Source organism: Sapajus apella, unplaced genomic scaffold, assembly GCF_009761245.1.
Source record: "Sapajus apella isolate SASKATOON/1434 unplaced genomic scaffold, GSC_monkey_1.0 scaffold165, whole genome shotgun sequence".
In the NCBI taxonomy this organism is placed as follows: Eukaryota; Metazoa; Chordata; class Mammalia; order Primates; family Cebidae; genus Sapajus; species Sapajus apella.
Window position 1 is genome coordinate 362,099 of NW_022437105.1, and position 19,004 is coordinate 381,102.

At 40.0% G+C, this 19,004-nt stretch overlaps 2 protein-coding genes and 1 long non-coding RNA gene across 17 annotated transcripts in view; 2 read left to right on the plus strand and 1 right to left on the minus strand.

The window, feature by feature from the left end:
* LOC116542264 (putative uncharacterized protein AFDN-DT) overlaps positions 1-614 on the minus strand; it is a 2,255-nt gene extending 1,641 nt beyond the window's left edge. The window contains exons 1-2 of the mRNA XM_032267100.1: positions 550-614; positions 75-157 (exon numbers count right to left, since the gene is read on the minus strand). Coding sequence (XP_032122991.1) covers positions 75-157; positions 550-614 — 148 coding nt within the window. The remainder of the gene's footprint in view (positions 1-74; positions 158-549) is intronic.
* The window catches only part of AFDN (afadin, adherens junction formation factor), a 139,627-nt gene continuing 121,030 nt past the window's right edge, over positions 408-19,004 (plus strand). For 8 of the 15 annotated variants that reach the window (XM_032267073.1, XM_032267077.1, XM_032267074.1 and 5 more), the window contains exon 1: positions 408-717. In XM_032267073.1, coding sequence (XP_032122964.1) covers positions 613-717 — 105 coding nt within the window. In that variant the 5' untranslated portion in view covers positions 408-612. The remainder of the gene's footprint in view (positions 718-19,004) is intronic. The other 7 variants (XM_032267065.1, XM_032267070.1, XM_032267067.1 and 4 more) reach the window with 2 other exon arrangements.
* Positions 993-5,750, plus strand: LOC116542246. The gene is made up of 3 exons (XR_004265135.1): positions 993-3,864; positions 4,549-4,555; positions 5,740-5,750. It is a non-coding gene; the product is annotated as an uncharacterized LOC116542246 (long non-coding RNA).

Sequence of the window (19,004 nt, forward strand, 5' to 3'; positions counted from 1 at the left end):
GACCCAGCACCGCCCATCCGGACCCAGCGCCGACCACTGGGATCCAGCGCAGCTCGTCGGACCGAACCCAGCACCGCCCATCGGACCCGGCACCGCCCATTTAGATCCAGCAGCGCGCGTCCGAGCCGAACCTAGCACGGCTCGTCGGGACAGAACCCTGCACCGCCCGTCGGGACCCAGCACCGCGCGTCAGGACCGAACCCAGCACCGCGCTTCGGGACAGAGCCCGGCCCCGCGCGGGGCCCGCCCCCCGGCGCCTCCCTCCCTGGCGGCCGCGGCAGCAGCACCTAGCGGAGCGGCTCGGAGGTGCGGCGGCGGCGCGCTGGCGGCGGCGCGCACGGCGGGCGGGGGCGCGCACGGCGGCGGGCGGGGCGCAGGCGGTTGCGGGCGCCGGGCGCACACCGGCCGGCGGGGCTGAGGCGGCGCGGCGCGGGCTGAGCCGCAGGCGGAGGCCGAGGCGGAGGACGCGGCGCGGGCGCGGAGGCGGAGGCGGCCGCGGAGGCGGAGGCGGCCGGCGGGGGCGGCCAGGGGCGCCGGGCCCCCGTGGACCTGTCGTCCTCGGCCGGTCCTCCGGCCCCGGCCCCGCGCGGCTGAGGAGGCGCGGCCGGGACCATGTCGGCGGGCGGCCGTGACGAGGAGCGGCGGAAGCTGGCCGACATCATCCACCACTGGAACGCCAACCGGCTGGACCTGTTCGAGATCAGCCAGCCGACCGAGGTGAGCGCCGCGGGGCGCGGGGCCTGCGCGACCCCCGCCCGCCGCACCCGCCCCACCCCCTCCCCCTCCGCCGCCGCCGCCGCCGCGGACCCGCCCTCTGCCCCCCTCCCCCACTCCCCGTTCTCTCCCCTCCCCCTCCCCTCCTCCTTCCCCAGGCCGACCGCGGCCCCCAGCCCGCGCCCCCCGCATTCCCTGTCCCCCTGCCGCGGTGTGTCCCGGGGTCGCGCGGGCCGAGCGGGGGCTGGCGGGGCGCGGCAGTCACCTGTTCCCCTCGCGGGCCGCTCACCTGGCGGCTCACCTGGCCGCCGCCCTCACCCCCGCGAGCGCGGCGCCGTCCTGGCCTGATCCCCGGAGGCGCGGAAGGCGCGGGCGTCGCGGCGGGGAGCGGGGCGCGGGGCGCGGGGCGCGGGGAGCGGGGCCCTCCACCTGCAGCCCGGCTCTGGCTCCCGGCGGCGGTCGGCGTGGCCGGGATGGAGCCTGTGACGTGCACGGTGCTTCGGGTTCCCGCACTTGGAGGCTGCAGCCGGGCCGGGGGGAAGAGTCAGCCTCGCAAAGTTGTGGAGGTGCGGGCTCCCCGGCACCCAGGCCCGGAGCCGGCTCTCCCGGGGAAAGGCGCGCCTCCTCCACCTTCGGGCGGCGGGGAAGGGCCCTGGGCAGCCCTGCGGCGGCCTCTGCCCGAGGGAGGCGCCGGCCCGAGGCTGGCTACCGGAGAGGAGGAGGAAATCCCGCTCGCTCCTGGCCTGGTAACAATGGGGGTTGTTTGTAACAGCTGCTGAAAGGGTTCCGAGCAGCTTTTAAAACAGTGTGTGCGTCCCGGTCCGCTAGGAAGGGTTCTGTGGCGGGGGAGGGAGGGGAAGGGCAGGGAGCAGCCGCGTGAATCGCCCCGCGAGGGTCGTCTCCGCGCTCGGTTCTCTCGGCTGCTGCGCAGACTTTAACAGCACAAAAAACACTTCGCTCGGGATTTGTGCCCGCTTAGGAAATCATTTTAATAGCGCCTATGTTTAATACTTGCTAAAATAACCAGCTCCTAGGGAACAAAACATGTTTGGCAAATTTGGACATTCCTAGGAAATTTAGTCCCTTTATCATTATATTCCACTTTATATTTTTGAGAACATTGGACTGTTGCTTGTCTGATTTCTTGATTTTTGCCAGTCATGGGAAGGATTCCATTTCTTCTGTCTTCATCTGTACCTGTGACTACACTTGACATGGGTAGCTAGCCATTTGTCTTAATCCTTAGTTGATGCTGATACATGTCATGAGGCTCAGGTTGCCAGTTTGAGCATACATATTATATTATGTTAAGTTACTCCTGATTCATTCATCTTCTGTAATGATTTTATCAGTTAGGTTTTAGTAACCAAGTTAGTACTGTGTACTTAAGTGTTTGTTCATAGACTATTTAGTATGTCTTCAGTAAAGTGACATGATAATTTAGTTTCAGGATTATGTTTTCTTTCGGAATAGTGAGTTCATTTTTCTTTTTATCACAAGATTAAAAAAATTGACCATAAAACATTTTCTTGGTACATAGTTGTTTTTTGTTTGTTTGAATGGATTTTTTTTTTTTTTTTGAGATATTTCTCTAGTCTGGTGAAAAGGAGTCTTTTTTCAGTTTTATAAAGATAATTCAGCTTTTTGGTATCTTGAATTAGCATTTAAAAAACTCAAATCAGAAACATAGTTCATTGATTTAAATAAGTTCTATTTTAAGCACTCAATTGAAACTTTTTCTTAGTGATATGACTAGTTATTTAAATCGGTCTGTCATTTGGAAAGCGATTTTTTCAGTTGCATTATAAGTGAAAGTTTGTTGTGCACATATATTGAAGCAAAGCAAGAATTGGAGGACTTAAAACAAATTATTTCATTAACTATTTTTCCCCTACTTATATCTGAACATTTTTATTTTTAGAAATTATTCTTCAGAATTGTATTAGAAGCCTTTTATAATGAATTGTTTTTTAATAATGTCTTTTTTTTTTTAAGCTTTTTCACTATATAGTGGCTGGCTGACACTTTCTGTTTTGCTTTCTGGGGAACCTTCTTGTGCTATTTACATTTATTCTGGTCCTAGTTAAGCTTTACATTTAACATATTGTATCTTTCATTATGATGTAGATAAATTTATGAGTAATTCTCTAAACCAATATTTCAAGGCAACAGTTTCAATTTGCTTTTTCTAAGCTCACGTGAATTTTTTTTTTCTTTTAACCATCTAGTGATTATTTTTACTGTATTTGGCCATCACTAATCCAATTTTTTAGTTTTCTGCAAGAACAAAAGCATTGTGCTGGTCCTTATCAGATGTTAAGTAAATGTTGAACAAATTCACTACAGAAGTTGATTTGTAGAAATAAGATTTAAGCCTTGTATTTATTTACTTGGGTAATCTTTTTATGTGTCTGAGAGTATAGCTGTGGGGTTTTTTTTGTTTGTTTGTTTTTGTAGAGTGATAAGTATCTATTTTCAGATTTTATAACTTCATTAATCATCTGTGATTGGTGGTTTCAGGCAGCTTTGATAACCACTGATAATTTTGTGGTTTCTGTGTGTAGGAAGATGATAAACTTGGTTCTTTGGATTACATTCTTTTTTTAAGAAAATTAGAGTATGTTTTAACATTCTGGCTAAGTTTGCTTTTTCCTTCATATTCATGTTTGTATGTAAAAGAACGGCTTCCAAAGAAAAAGACTTATCACTGGAGTGTTTTTCAGCCTGTCACTTGGATCCTAGATTCATTTGGAATTCATAAAATGAGAGTTGATCTAAACCTAATGTTATTTTATAACCAGGAGATTGATGCTAAGCTAACTTAATGTCTTGATTACTGTGAAAAGCTGTAGCTCGCAGAAGCTCTTTAAAATATGTATAGTCCCTTCTTTGCTTATTTTTAATGTTACGGCTTGTTTTCTTTTAGGGATTCCTAATTAATTATGACATCAGAGTCCTTTTAATCTTTCTGTCACCTCCTCAGAAGAGGGTGTCTCTGGTTATCCAAAGGTCTCCCTGTTGTTGTTTTTAAGAGGTGGGGTTTCACCTTGTTGACCAGGCTGGTCTCGAACTCTTGACCTCCGGTGATCTGCCCGCCTGGGCCTCCCAAAGTGCTGGGATTACAGGCGTGGGTTACCACTCCCGGCCCCTGTTGGTTTTAACTTACCATGACTTGTCATTGCCATTGGTATGTCTGTCTCCCTCTCATTACACGAAGGCAAGAGTTTAGGATTTTCTTGAATAATTGTTCTGTGTATTGCATGGCATTGGCTCGATAAACGTGTGGAAAGAATGTTTAATATGGCCTTCATTGTATATACCTTTAATCATGACGAAATATGGGATATATGCTTTTGAAAAATTTAGTGAAGAGTGTTTATATTAGGCTGGTGAATATTTATGTTTTCATGTCTTATTAGTTTTGCAAGAAGGTTACACTTAAATGCAAAAATTATGCTAGGTAATTGACTATTTAGCTTCATGAGATACTTCTTAAAGTCCTTTATTTTTTATTGAATTTATTGCGTTCTTCTTGCCTTGATGGTAAACATAACCCAGAATTTATGTGAACGCCTACATATGTTTCATTATAGGTGAATATATTACATTTTAATACTCTGATTAACTGAGAAGTAATATGGTGATTCATATCTTCCAGAGATGTTTATAAGAAATAACTTTGTCAGCAGAGGCAGAGTAGGAAGTCATCAGGTGAAGTGGTAATAACTGCATAACTTATAGCTACATTCCAGACTAATATTTAGTTTGTGACTATGCTTTATCATACAACTAAACTATATTTGAAACTTTTTTTTTTTTTTTTTTGAGTTGGAGTCTTACTGTCCCAGGCTGAAGTGCAGTGGTGTGATGTCAGCTCACTGCAACCTCCACCTTCCAGGATCAGGTGATTCTTGTGCCTTAGCCTCCTGAGTAGCTGGGGTTACAGGCGTGTGCGACAACATCTGGCTGATTTTTGTATTTTTAGTAGAGATGGGGTTTTGCCATGTTGGTCAGGCTGGTCCCGAACTTTGGCCTCAAGTAATCTGCCTGACCTCCCAAAGTGTTGGGATTACAGGCATGAGCCACTGTGGCTGGCTGTCAGTAGTTGTATTTTTAAACATTGGTACTGCTGAAGATCTCTTTCTGGTGACTGATGTTTAATGAGATAGCCAATGACGTATTTTTAGTATTTATAGGCATGTCTATTTTTTATTTTTGATAATTTGAATCTCAGCGGTGGTTATAGCCTTTTAAAATCTTTATTTCCTTTATAACTGGCTAAGTTTTATGTTTGGTTCAGTGTGTTCTTGTGAGTCTGAGGGACAGCTCTTGTCTAACAGTGTTGAGTCATCTTAAGTTGAAACTACATCTAAGCTAGTTTCAATTTGCTATCCTTCTGCCAATGAAAATAATTCTATTTTACATAATTTGTAGACCTAATGGAAAACAAATGTTATAACTATAGACTTTTATTGCACTATCAAACTCTGATTGTGGTTAAATTAATAGTGGCAAAATAGCAGTAGAGGTGGATCTAAATTCTTAAAATATGGATCATAGATGATCAGGATATGATACCAGATTGGTGGGAAGCTTAAGAAATGTTTATGGTTATCATTAAGGATTTAATTGAGCAATTGTAGTGTATAAAGCATTGTTTCTAGGTGTTGGTTAATCTGGTGGCATAGACTAATTTGTTTATAAACAGTTTTACCAGCCTTGAATTTTGGTGTAATGTCAGACAGAATATATTAATAAATGGTATAGCAATTATTTTGATATAAACCTGTTTTTTATTATAAATAAAATATATATGCAGGTAGCAGTTATTGAACATATGAGACTGAACTTCTCAGTTGAAAATTATTTTTCTAACTCAGGTTAGAGTCTTGATTGCCATTGTTGTTAAATGTTTGCTATTTCTGTTAGTTTCTTGGCTGATTGTATGTAGGATATACCCATTCACCTTGTAGATACTTAAGACAAGGATCAAATGTCTGTCTGACCTACACTTACACTCGTAAGTTGGATACTAAGCAGTATGCCAAATCCCACAGACCCTTTAACCAGTTCTGGGCATGTCAGGGTTGGCTAACTGATGCGCTGGTAGGGCCTGAAAATCTGCTGGTGGACTTCCAGTTGGCGTCTCCATATGTATGAGTTCATAGCAGGTGTGTGCGTATTCTCAAAATTGTACCACCTTTATTCATGAGTAGAAGGCTTTTCTTCACATTTCTCATCATGTGTAACTGGGCTAAAGCAGGCTGAGAGGTGGCAAGGAAGATCTTTGCCTGGCTCAAGTCATCTGGTTGAGATTTTATTATAGCAACCATAAAAACATAACATTCACGGATCATTTTGACATATGTGATTGACCAAAACCATATTAGAATTTGATTTAGAAAGTGAATGTACTTAATAAAGTGAAAAGAAGCATGTTGAGAGGTAGTTCAGATGTAAGTAGGAAGATACTTGCCCAGTGTATGTTTCCAAAAGTAAAGGATAATTTGAAGTTTTATTCTTATAAATTTATGCATGTGTGTCATGAATGAAACTCTTTTGAGGAACTGAAATGGAATACTTTGCTGTGGCTGGAAAATAGCCAAAATTTTTGTGCTTTTGCTCACAAGAAATTTAATGTTAAATTTGCATGGCTTACAGAAGATAAGAAATGCCAGTCTTAGTTGCACATGTTTACATTTTGCCATGTTTTTAGGTTGAATATACACAACTTACTTTACCTTGTAAGTGTCAATCCTTTCTAGTTAGAGTGGCCATATAGAACCTTTTGAGTGCAAGTGGGCACTGTTAATAATTCTACCAGGACAGCAGGCATAAACCAGAGTTGTCTCCTTTAACTCTAGGTATGAACAGGGCGGACTTTCTGGCAGTGTTTTTTTGGTTTCTACAGTTTCAAGCTTGCTGAAGTTTATTAGTGTCTGATTGACCTAGGCTGACAGGAAAAGACCATTTTCACAGAATATTCAGACTTTTTTGTGTATGTTTTGAAAACCATCTCCCTCTTCAGTAGGGTGGAAGCAGGCTGAAAAAGACATATTGCAGTTGAGGCTAGCTCTAGTCTAGATCTGCCACTGACTGGAGTAAAAGCAGCAGGCTAGGTTGTTTCCAAATTAGGAAGTCATGCCTTGGTTCCTTTGATTTTCAGAATGGAAGAGAGATTGACCCAACTTTATGGTCCGTGAAAAAAATAGTCATTTGTTACTGTTGTTTGTGGGTATTTTATTGGCTGAGTGGAGCAGTTGGCTGTTTTATTCAGAATCCTAGCAAGTTCTCTTGCTTGATTTCATACATGTTCTATTCAAGGAAAATCAGGCAGTTTCTGCTCTTTGCAAACTTAAAACTTTTCGTTCTTCCAAGAATTTATTTTCTCTTTACTCTTGTTTGCTCATAGTGGTACTTGCCATGGTGGACTATTTATTATTCTAGTTCCTGATTTTTATAGGATAACCAACAAAAATTCTGTCATTTTGTTCACCATTATCAGCTTTTGGTACTGAGACTTGAGATTACCAGTTTCCTCCCTCTTGCTTTGACTTTGGTCCCGTATGTTTAGTACAGAAAATGAAATGGGAGTAACAATATAGTCACTCTCAGACACTATCCAGTATTTAAATAACATTGTATTTTTAAGTTTCATAACCTCTTACAAACATGCTTAGTGTGAAATTCATAGATTGGGAAGATATCTTTCAAATACATTATTTTAAATAGATATTGATACCGTTATCCGAATAAACTTCTCAGTGCTCTAGACTCCTGGATGCCTGCAGAGTATACTATAATTATAATATGTTGTAAAGAGCATTTGTTTTTCAGTAATATGACTTTACATGAGCTTTTAAATGAGTTATCAGGTTACAATTACGTCACACTTTTTACATCTACTTGCAATGATTTTTAATTTTTTATTTCCATAGGTTTTTGGGGAGCAGGTGGTATGTGGTTGTATGAGTAAGTTCTTTAGTACTAAGTGATTTGTGAGATTTTGGTGCACCCATCACCTGAGCAGTATACATGGAACCCAGTTTGTCATCTTTTATCCCTCACCCCATCCCACGCTTTCCCCCAGTTCCCCAAAGTCCATCGTGTTACTCTTATGCCTTTGCATCCTCCTCATAGCATACCTCGCGCTTACCAGTGAGAACGTGTGATGTTTGGTTTTCTACTCCTGAGTTACTTCACTTGGAATAATAGTCTCCAGTCCCATCCAGGTTGCTGTGAATGCCATTAATTGGAATGATTTTTGTTTTGTTTTATTTTTTGCAAGGGTATAAAACGTGATAGATGGAACAGTGGACATACAACTTGAGTAACAAGTCACAGTGCATCGCACCATGAAAACAGCCCTCTCGCCCACCCATGGAATGATTATTTTTAAGAGGCATTGGTAGTAAAATCAGTTGTGTCAAGGATTCTAGTTTCAGCTTACTTTATTTTTATTTCTGCTATTCTCTTTTGGAAGATTATTTTAAATACTTTTCATATGCTGCACAGTGGCTCATCCTTGTAATCCCAGCATTTTGGGAGTCCAAGGCAGGAGTATTGCTTGAGCCCAAAAGTTTGAGACCCGTCCAGACAACACCGTGAGATCCTGTCTCTACCAAAATTTAAAAAAAATTAGGCAGGGTAGCACATACCTGTTGTCCCAGCTTTTTGGGAGGCCGAGGCAGGGCGATTGCTTGAGCCCAGGAGGTTGAGGCTGCAATGAACTATAATGGGGCCACTGCATTGCGGCCTGGGTGACAAAGTGAGACCCTGTCTCAAAAAAAAAAAAAAAAAAAAAAAATCCATTTGTCTGCTTTGCACTTTGAATAGTTCATTTACTCACGCATGATTTTCTTTCCTCATGTGTTGATTATTAGGAAAATATGCAAATCTACTAAATGTTGACAAATTTTCTTAAACTATCAAAATGTTAACCATTGTTAATATCACTAGTGATCTCATAAGAAAAATTGTAAGTATAGGGAAGCTCTCAAACTTTCAGGAGTGGATACAAGTTTTCAAAAAATTTTCATTTCAAAGCTCAAATTTTATTATTGACATCACTGTCATAGGCAGCACTTGAAGAGATAAGCTTGCTTTATTCATTTTTGATAAAATGTCTGTCAGATATCCAAGCCTAAATAACCATAGTTCTTTCAAGTAAAAAAATGGTATTCCATGAAAGAAGTGAATTCAATTCACAACTTAAACAGTTGCTCAGGTACTTTTTTTTGAGACAGCCATCAAGCTGTGGTATGCAGAAGTAGAAGGACAGTATGTATACTTCCCATTTTGGTACATAATTGAACAAACAAACGCACTCAGTTTTCAAGGAAATCCGTCATTTTTTCTGTTGCATCAAAGACTAAGTGAAACTGTCTTTTTAAAAAAGTTTGCATAGCAGTAAAAAACACATTTTGTACATAGCGCATTTTGATACTGCTGCCTTGATATGGTGCTAAGGTGCTGTCAGCTATACTCATCATTGCTTTTGACTATTCATGCAAATTCCAACAAAATGAGAAAGGCTAATACTGTCCAAGTATTATTAAGAAAATAGTTTTGACCTCACAGATGACCTGAAAGGGTCTTAAGGAACCTCGGAGATTCGTGGGCTGTAGTTTCTGAGCTGCTGCCCTAGAATGCTTAGTGATGAGTTTAAAAAATTTTGGTTTTGGCTGATTTAAGAAATATGTATGTTCTAAGGTAGATATTATGGTGTTTTTCAAGTAAGGCTATAATATAAGCAGATGTTATATTTAAAATGTGAACATAGGGCTCATTATTATGGAAGGACATATTTCAACATATATTAATTTATTTTATGAATTTTATATTTTCTGTATTTATAAATGCCTTCTTTTAATTTTTAGTTATCAGTGATAAAAGCACACATTTACATTTTTGTTACTTGAGAATACTGGCTACAAGCTATTAGCTAGAGTGATGATCATTAAGTTTTATTACTTGAATTCACTTGGGATGTGACCTAAGCCACACCTACTTATGGGACATTCTACTTACGGAGCTTGTAGTTCAGGGAACAGTGGTGTCTCATGTATTCAGCAGATGTGGAGTTACTCTGTTGTGTAATGTGGTTTAGGCCTTCTGGCACTTGTCTGCTCTTTCAGTCTCCCTCTCTTCCAAATATAAACTCTTTGAGTTACGACAACCATCGGCTGTGTAAGGATTTCTTTTTTTCCTACTATGTTTAGTTGTATTTTCCGTTAGCTTATTCCTGAGAAGCAGACACACAAACACAGACAGATAGTATTTATGTTTAAGACCCATCATGCACATACAGATTTTTAATACTTTAAAATAATATGTGGATATATTTAAAAAATAATTGTGGTAAAAATAAAATATCAGAGTACTGCATTTATATTTAAGATTAGCATCACTTAAGATTAATTTATTTCTACTTAGGAGCACCTTGTTTTGCAAAAAATATATTGTGTTGTAAATTTATGTATGAGTGTAAATGCATTTTGAGTTTTTGAGTGATCAATTATTATAGATAGCATTACTTAACTATTTTGATGGCACACAATTTTTAACCATTTAGTGAAACATGCTTACTAGTAACATTGTTTTAATTTATTAGGGCAACATAATACAGATAAAAAATCCTAGTTGATGAATAGATGAATTTGTCATGATTCTTTTGTAAATCAGCTAAGCTTTTGCTTATCAGGAGAAGTCTGCCAGGAGTACCATGGACAGTGTTTTTACTGCATTTAATGTTTAGGACCTTGAATACTTAAAAATGGGCTTTTTTTTTTTTTTTTTTTTTAAACATGATTTTATTTTATTTGGAAAAAAAGTTTGTGTATGTGTTTAGATGTATCTGATTATTAGTTGTTTGCATCTTTAGTACTGAATCGTGTTTCTTAACCAGCATCTGTCAGGAATCTAGTTTTTAAAGTCACCTGTTGTTCTGATAGTAATTGTAATAAATCATGTAGTGAACACATGTGATATACCTGACATTAATGTACATGCTTTGTGTATGTTGTCTTTTTACATTCTCGGAGTAGTCCTGTGAGGTGAGTTCTTTTGCTGTTCCCATTTCTAGATGAAGAATCCAAGGCATTGGGAGATTAAATAACTTGCTCAAGGATATGCAGAACTAGTAAGGCACAGAGCAGTGATTGGAACTCAGATCCTCTGACTCTGGAAACTTCTCTTAACAACTACGTTTGCAAAATCCAAAAATTTAAGATCACTGCAATGAAACTTAGTGTTCGGAAATTTTATAGGAAAATAATATCTAAGTAGAAAATTTAGAACATAATTTTTAGGAAGAACCACAGGCATAATGTAATGAAACATCTCTTCTGTTTTATTTGGATCATGTACTTATGTGCATATATATGTATGTCATACATAAATACATGATATATTGATTTTTATCTTGACTTTTTAAAGCCCTATTGTAATTTTATCATTGTGATAGTAGATTCTGTGTTTTGTAGCCAAGGTGGTGACACATGCCATATTTTATTTTCTAACTATATACAAACCTTGTATCTTATATAGCAACCAAAAGTTGGAATATGAGTGAGGAGTTCAGTGAAAATGTCTTGACAGCTTCACTGATTATTTTTGTTTGCCTTTAGGAAAGAAAGGAAGGCAGGACCTACCCAAGGTTCTGATGCCTTGGTGACAGCATTGGCTGTGATGCTGAGTTTGTAGAGATCCTTGGCCTGCACATGCCGTCTCGTGTAGAGTCCCTGTCCTCTTCCGGGCTTCCTCTTGGTGCTGCCCTGCCTGACTTTACTCTGGATGTTGCCCTAGCCCTTTCCTGGTCTGTGCTTACAATTAAACAGTAAACAAGACTCTTGTTTATTCTGTGACTCTTGCAGAGACTCTGGTTCTCCACTGCCATTGCTCAGTTAATTTTTTGTCATAAAGTTTTATTTACACATTCACTAGCAATTTTCCCCTGGTAACATTTGAATTTTAGCAGTCTTTTAGAGATAGTTCTTTATTACTAACAGTTCTTCAACATCTATTGAACAGATACTTGTGTTTCTAAGTGAAAAGGGGGAATCTCAGACACAGTGGCCTATTGTACCTTGTTACATCCTACAGTCTGTCTTCTCTGGTCATGAGCCTTTGTAAGAAACAGTAAAGCTTGGTGAGTAGCCCCGGAGGAAGTTTTTAGGTAGGAAGTTAAGAATGTTTTTCTTTCCTGAATCATGGGCTCTCTCTGAATGTTTGATTTTGAGAACCACATGTTAGGATACCTAATTTTGTGATGAGAAGAAACTAAGACTCTTCACTCTGCTAGTGCTGTAGGGTGCGTAGCTGCAGGTACCTTCAAGTTTATGCCCATCATATTTTCCTTATTTGTATCAGTTTAATGTAGCATTTGCCTGTAGATTCTTTTGGCTAATATTCTTGCATAAAATATAATTTAACTTCAAAAACTTACCTTTTTTTTTTAAACCAAGTGGCACACAACCACGAAGTACTACTTGTTTATAATCTGTGTAGCTTCTGAACAGTAGTTTCTGATGAATTAGTAATGTTAACATTTTAGTAGTGTAATGGCATTTGAGACATTTTCTCTTTAGTATGTAATTACAAATGCATGTGATTAACCACTAGCTTGATTTCTCAGAAACACTTCAAATTTTACATTAAATGTAATGGGAATTATTGTTTTCATGAGTTGATGCCTATTAACAGCAGAAATTTTAGAAATCGTTAGTGTCTATTTCATGGGCTGAGAAGCATGAGAAATTGTTTCTGTTGTTTACTTTTTAAAAAAAAAAATAATGGCTTGGCCCTGTTAAAATTAGGGACTTTTAAACATTTTTCTTCAATTGTAGGGGTTAATCTGAGGATATTGTATTTATTCATTCAGACTAGTATTTATTGAAAGTCTGTTATGAGTCAAGACTTTGTTGGTGACTGGGCATACAGAGATGAAGGAATGAAGTAATCTGTGATCTCAAGGAAGGACTTGAACAGTTACCCAGTGAGCTTGCTGTGCCTTAAGAAGAGGAACGGTAACTGGCATTGAGATCTGGGGCATGAGGTTGACTCCTGGCCCTCCCACTCAGTACATGTGTTCCTTTTTGTCTCCATTTCCACGTTCACTCAGGTCGCCCACTATATGTGAGTTTTGCTGAGCATTGGACACTTAATTGACACATGGTCTTTTTCTCAAAAAAACTCCCATTTTAGTATGGGTGATAAATTGGGGACAAAATGGCAATAGTATGGTAAATGCTCTGTTTGGGTGGTGGGCATCAGGTACATGTTTACAGACTGGAGTCTTTAGATGAGAAGGAATATTCTGTGGGGAAGAGGGACCCGGCATTCTGCAGCAGATACACACCCTGTTTGTACTCACTGTGTGTACACACTGTGCTAGCACTATGGTGTAGAGCTCAGCAAGAGGAGCACTGCAGCTGTGGCAGAGTGTCAGTGCGGTGGAAGATAGGCGCGATAAGCAGGTAGAGTGCATTAAGTGCTCTGAAGAGGGAGACCTGTAGGTAGCTCATGGGTGGTGGACCTTTCTAGGACTTGTCAAGTCAGGGAAGTTCAACTAAGTTCATTTTAGGAAATGATGTTTATTCTGAATCCTGAAGAATTTGTAGGAAATAGCTGGGCAAAGGGGCAAAGCTTGAAACCTTGTTTAAAAATACTCAAACTGGTAAAATCTGTGTACAGACATGTGTGAATATGCAGGCCCATTTTGTGACTTGCAGATTGTACTATTCCTTACAAGGAGGAGACTGCATTATTCAGTCTCCTCTTTGTAAGAGGATTGTATGGCCTTTGCACTTTTGACATCACTTTTGACGATGTGACTTTCTTTGGCCAGTGACAGATGCTGTTTCTGAGCAGAAGCTTGAAGTTATTTCATGGATGGATCTGTCATGGCCTTTTTCTGTCGTCCGTGAATCAGTGTGTCCCGTGCTGGGGAACATTGTTGAACCATAGTACCAGAACAGCCCCAGCTACTCACAGAATGATATCATGAGAAACAAATACAGCTTTGTTGTAAGCTGCTAAGATCCTGGGGCCATGTGTTTTCATAGCATCATGTTATGACTGAGAAGAGTACTGTATGTGTGTCTTTGTGTACATGCAGGTGAACATACTAGTCAGTTTGGGACTGTGGAGCCATTTGCCAGTTATGAAACCAGAGGTATAAATCATGGCCATTTCTTATGGGCTTTGTAAGCCAAGTTAAGAACGTTCAAATTGAGAGAACATGAGGAGGTTTGCAGTTCAGGTGGACCTCCCTGGCAGCTGAGTCTGGATTGAAGAGCAGGCGTAATTAGAGGCAGGGGACTTCAGGCCATACTGCGCTTGTCTCTGAGGTATGGGCTTGAGCTAAGGTAACAGGGAAGAAGAAAATGAAACTGAAGGAGGTAAATTGGAATTTGAAAACTGATGAGGAGATTGCTTGAGAGAAAGGAAAGCAGTCCAGGGAAACCCCAGTTTTTTTTGCGTGGCTATCTTGGGTAGGTGATGGTGCCATTAACCAGAATAAAAAATGTCAGTGGTAGATTAGATTTGAGTGGAGAAATAAAAAGTCCTCTTTGAGATATACCAAATTTGAGGTGCTTGTGGATTTCTCAGAGGCATCCTACATAGGCAGTTAAGAGGAAGGGGGCCAGGGGATTCAGTGTAATCGTAGTAGGTAGCAGGTAGCCAAGGCATAGAGGAGACTACAAGGAAAAAGTTGTGTGAAGAGAGACAAGAATCTAGGACAAAAAGCCTGAGAACAAAATATCTCAAGGGCTGGGGAAGGGGAGCTGGCTAAGTATACTGGAAGGGAACAGGTGTAGAAGTCGAATACAGGGAAAAAAAATATTGTGCAATGATGTCAGATCAGGAGAGGAAAGTTTAGAAAGTGTCACCTCCTAAGCTTTCTCCTCCATGATCTTGGTTTAAAGTTTTTTCAGTATCCTCTTAAATGTCCCCTTTCCTAGCATTGTGTCAAGATTCCATTCTCTGATCATCTGTGATGTCTGTCATTTATCAGTTAGAGGGTTTCAGTTTATGTTGCCAATTTTCTTTTTTTTTTTTTTTTTAATACTACTGGAAACATTTTTATAACTGTATCTATTACTTCAAGAGCCTTCTAAATTCTCACCAATGCCTTTCTTCTTTTGAGATCCCATTCCTCTGGGACTTTGCAGCTGTCCTTTCATTCCTTCCTCTCTTACCTTCCTCTATGTCCTTTCTTCCTATCTTCCATTCACTCATCTTTGGGCTTTTTTGTTCTGTTAAAAAGGCACTCTGGTTTTGTTTTTTAATTAAAAAAAAAAACTTTGCTAGTTTTGTAAGCTGTGTCTCCATGTTTTGTTTCATCATTCATTCAACAAACATTTCTACTCCAACTTCCTGAAAGAATTCTCTCTTTGCTCCTCTGCTCCTGACTCATTTAACCCTTGCGTTTCCTGCTTCTAGCCTGAAAACTACTAGAATTGCTTTTCTTGATAGCCTTGATTTCTTGATTACCAAAACCAGTTACCCACTGTGGGACCATAAAAGAAAGGCTTTACCAACCACCACCCCCCTCACCCCCCCTCCCCGCTCCCCTGCCTTTTTTTTTCTTGGTAGTGATACTAGCCTCTTTCTGAAGTGATTCTTTCCTTATCTCCCTTAGTTGACTCCATTTTGCTCATCTCCCAGGACAGTGTGTATTGTATTCCTGGATTCTTGATGTTTTACTCATTCTGTCAATTTAAAAAAGCCCTGTAATTAACTGCGGGGCCACAATCTTGAGATCAAGGCATGAGCCTGTGCACAAGCTTGGGTATCTTTCATGAGGCATCTTTCATGAATGTTTCATGCAATCTTTATTTTCTTTCTATGTGAAATGCCTGTTTTTCTGTCAAGAAATTTATTCTTGTCAATTTTTATGGAAAATTTTTTCAAAATAAACACACTGATGTTTTAGTGTGTTTATAACTAGTTATTCCTAGTCAGGCATTTTGGTCTTCTAATTTTATGATATATTTGCTGTTGAATGAATATGTCTTTTTCTTTTTCTTTTTTTTTTGAGACGGAGATTTGCTTTTGTTGCCCAGACAGGAGTGCAGTGGTGCGATCTCAGCTCACTGCAACCTCTGCCTCCCAGGTTCAAGTGATTCTCCTGCCTCAGCCTCCCTAGTAGCCTGGATTACAGGCAGATGCCAGGACACCCAGCTCATTTTGGTTTGTTTTTTTGTATTTTTAGTAGAGATGTGGTTTCTCCATGTTGGTCAGACTGGTTTTGAACTCCTGACCTCAGGTGAACCGCACTTCTCAGCCTCCCAAAGTGCTGGTGTTACAGGAGCCACTGTGCCTGGCCTAAATGAATATTTCTTATTGCTTTGTTTTCTTATTTTTAGGGGACTTGAAATTTAACTGAAAAGACTGAATGAGCACTTAATTTTTTAAAACCCAAAATATCTTAGTGTATTAGTCCGTTTTTACACTGCTATAAAGAAATACCCAAGACTGCGTAATTTATAAAGGAAAGTTTAACTGACTCAAGTTCCATATAGCTGGGGAAACCTCAGGAAACTTTCAGTCATCGTTGAAGGCAAAGGAAAAGCAGGGACCTTGTTCACAAGGTGGCAGGAGAGAAGTGAGTGCAAGCAGCGGAAATGCCAGATGTTTATAAAACCATCAGAGCTTCGCTCACTATTATAAGAGCAGCACGGGTGATCCTATCAGTTTGCTCCCTTCACATTTGGGGATGACTATTCCAGATGAGATTTCAGTGGAGCTCACAGCCAAACCATATCACTTAGTTTGAGTTACAGCTGATAGCTTGGACCCCATTCCTTTTACATTTAGTAAGTGCCAGTTTATCAGAAGTTGGGTAGTCTTGTTTTTTCTTAAATGATGCCCAAATCTATTAAACTCTAAAACTCTATCACTAGACTGCATGGTATCAGAAGAAGCCTTGGATATAGGTTTGTTAATGAGATCTTGTTGTTATGAGATCTTAATGTTGACTAGTTTGGATGTTTTAAGCCCCTAATTTTTAATGTGACTACAAAAATACTAAATTAATTTTACTTCAGTGCCATTGAGAGGATTCTCAAAATGAACCATATGGGTGTATTTTTCTTGTTTTGGCATAAATGAACATAGACAAAACTCCCCAAAATCAGTGCATGAACGTTTAAAAGTTCAAAGCTAAGTCACGAGCTTTGTAGAAGTTAGCCTGATTGGTAGTTGTAAATAGTTAAGCTTGTCTGGTCACTTAAAACTTCTCATTCACGTTTTATTTGTTTTGATGTATATTTACCAAATGGCTTTTTTTCAGTTTATTTCCACAAATATCACAGTAAAGAAAATAATGGAAAGACTGAAAAAAGATGTTTAGTATTTAAAAAAAAAAAAAAAAACCCAAGTGTTTTGTTTTCTGTGTATCTTAGAGAATCTTTTATGTGATTTGGGGGAAGAGTGGAGTATGGGATGTCTAGTTAAATGGCATTCTGAGGGGAGTTAATCTATTAGAAAAGTCATAAAACTCTGAGTTAGTAGAAATCAAATGTTGTCTAACATAATTTAACTGGATCTGCATTAAGACATTCAATAATATATTATTGCTTTGCCAGTTTAGTTATTTGATTGATACAAACCTGTCATCTATACAATAAGAAAATAGTATGACTATACTCTGTCAGTTTAATTTGTTTAATTTTAAATATGAAAGTTAAATTTTAGAACTCTTTTCATTTGCTTTTTTACTTTAAGGGGGACAGCCGTTAAATTCACAAAAACCACTGTCCTCAAAGTCACCAGTGACTTTCGTGCTGCCAAATCCAGTCATGTCTTTATCTTCTGATGCAGCAGCAGTTGGTCACATCTTTCATCAGATTCTTCCTTCACTTGGTCTTCAGAACTGGCCTGTTTCCCTGACCTCAGGGTTTGATACCAATACCTCTTCTTTTGTCCACTGATTCCCGAGGTGAAATCTTTCATTCTTGTGGTTTTAAGTGCTAATATATCCCAAATTTACATCTCCAAGCTTGGCCATGGTTCTGAACTTCAGCCCTGTATAGCCAGTCCCTCACTGGGTATCTCTACTTAGGCGCACGCTGGGTATCACAAAGAGAGCCTGTCCACAACTAAACTCGGGTTTCCCACCACCACACTGTCCTCTGCTTCACCTCCAGTCTTCTCCTAAGTCTCAGTGAACAGTAGCTCACTTTACCAGTTGCTCATGTCTACAGCCTGGCATTCTTCTGGTTTCCTTTCTTTCTGTCAGACCGTGATCATATCTAATCTTAGCAGCAGATTCTGTTAGCTCTACTTTCAAAATATTTTTATAATTTAACCACTTCTCAACATCTCTGCCTCTTACTACTGAACTAATCCAAGCTAACTTCATCTCCCACCTGGGCTGTTCCAGTAATCTCTTACTTAGTCTTGACTGATTTAATTTATTTCCATTGTCTGCCTTTGCCTCCTTAGAGTCTGTTTCCTATACAGACATACACTTCTAAACCTTAAGTTAAATAATGTAATGTTTCTGTTCAGACTCCCCCATTTTTTTTTAATCACTGAAAGTGTACCTTGGCCTACAAACCCTAATGTGATGACCTTTCCCCTAAGTCTAATACCGTTTTTTCGCTTTCTCATTCTGCTCTAGCCACAACGGGTCTTCTTGCTGTTTGTCAGTTATGCCAACTAGGAGTCTGCCTGGGCTATTAGCACTTGTTCCCTGGGCTTGATATGTTCTTTTCCTACAATTAGGCTTTGCTCAAGTATCCCAGAAGTCTTTCTTGATGTACCCTATGTGAAATTGTGGGAGTGGGACCTTGGTGAAACAAGAGCTCCTCCCTAAATGGCAAGCTTTTTGAATACCTTGGCTTGAATTTATTCCTAACTATCTTGGTCACATTTCTTTGACAACGTGTTACACGCCTAGCAGTGATTCAGCCGTTACAACCAGTCTCCTGTTTCATTTGAATCTCACACCAGCAAAGAATGTATTACTGTTATTTACATTTCTTTTAGTTAAATAGCATCCAAAAAGTTTAAGCAATTAAGAGTTATAGACATAGCAAAAGGGTTTTTCTTCTCACTTTCTTCCTCCCCCAAGAAAACTACTGACATGAGACTTCACATTAGTAGATAGAGTTTATTTAACTGCTTTGCAGCATTCTATTGTCCAAATAAATTGTAGTCTATCTTTATCCCTATCCAGAGATTAATAAATTGTATATACTTTTCCACTGTTGCAAATGTAGATTTCATGACCACCCTTGTTCATATTTCTTTCCTTCTGTTCTGATGAAACATTTGTAGGA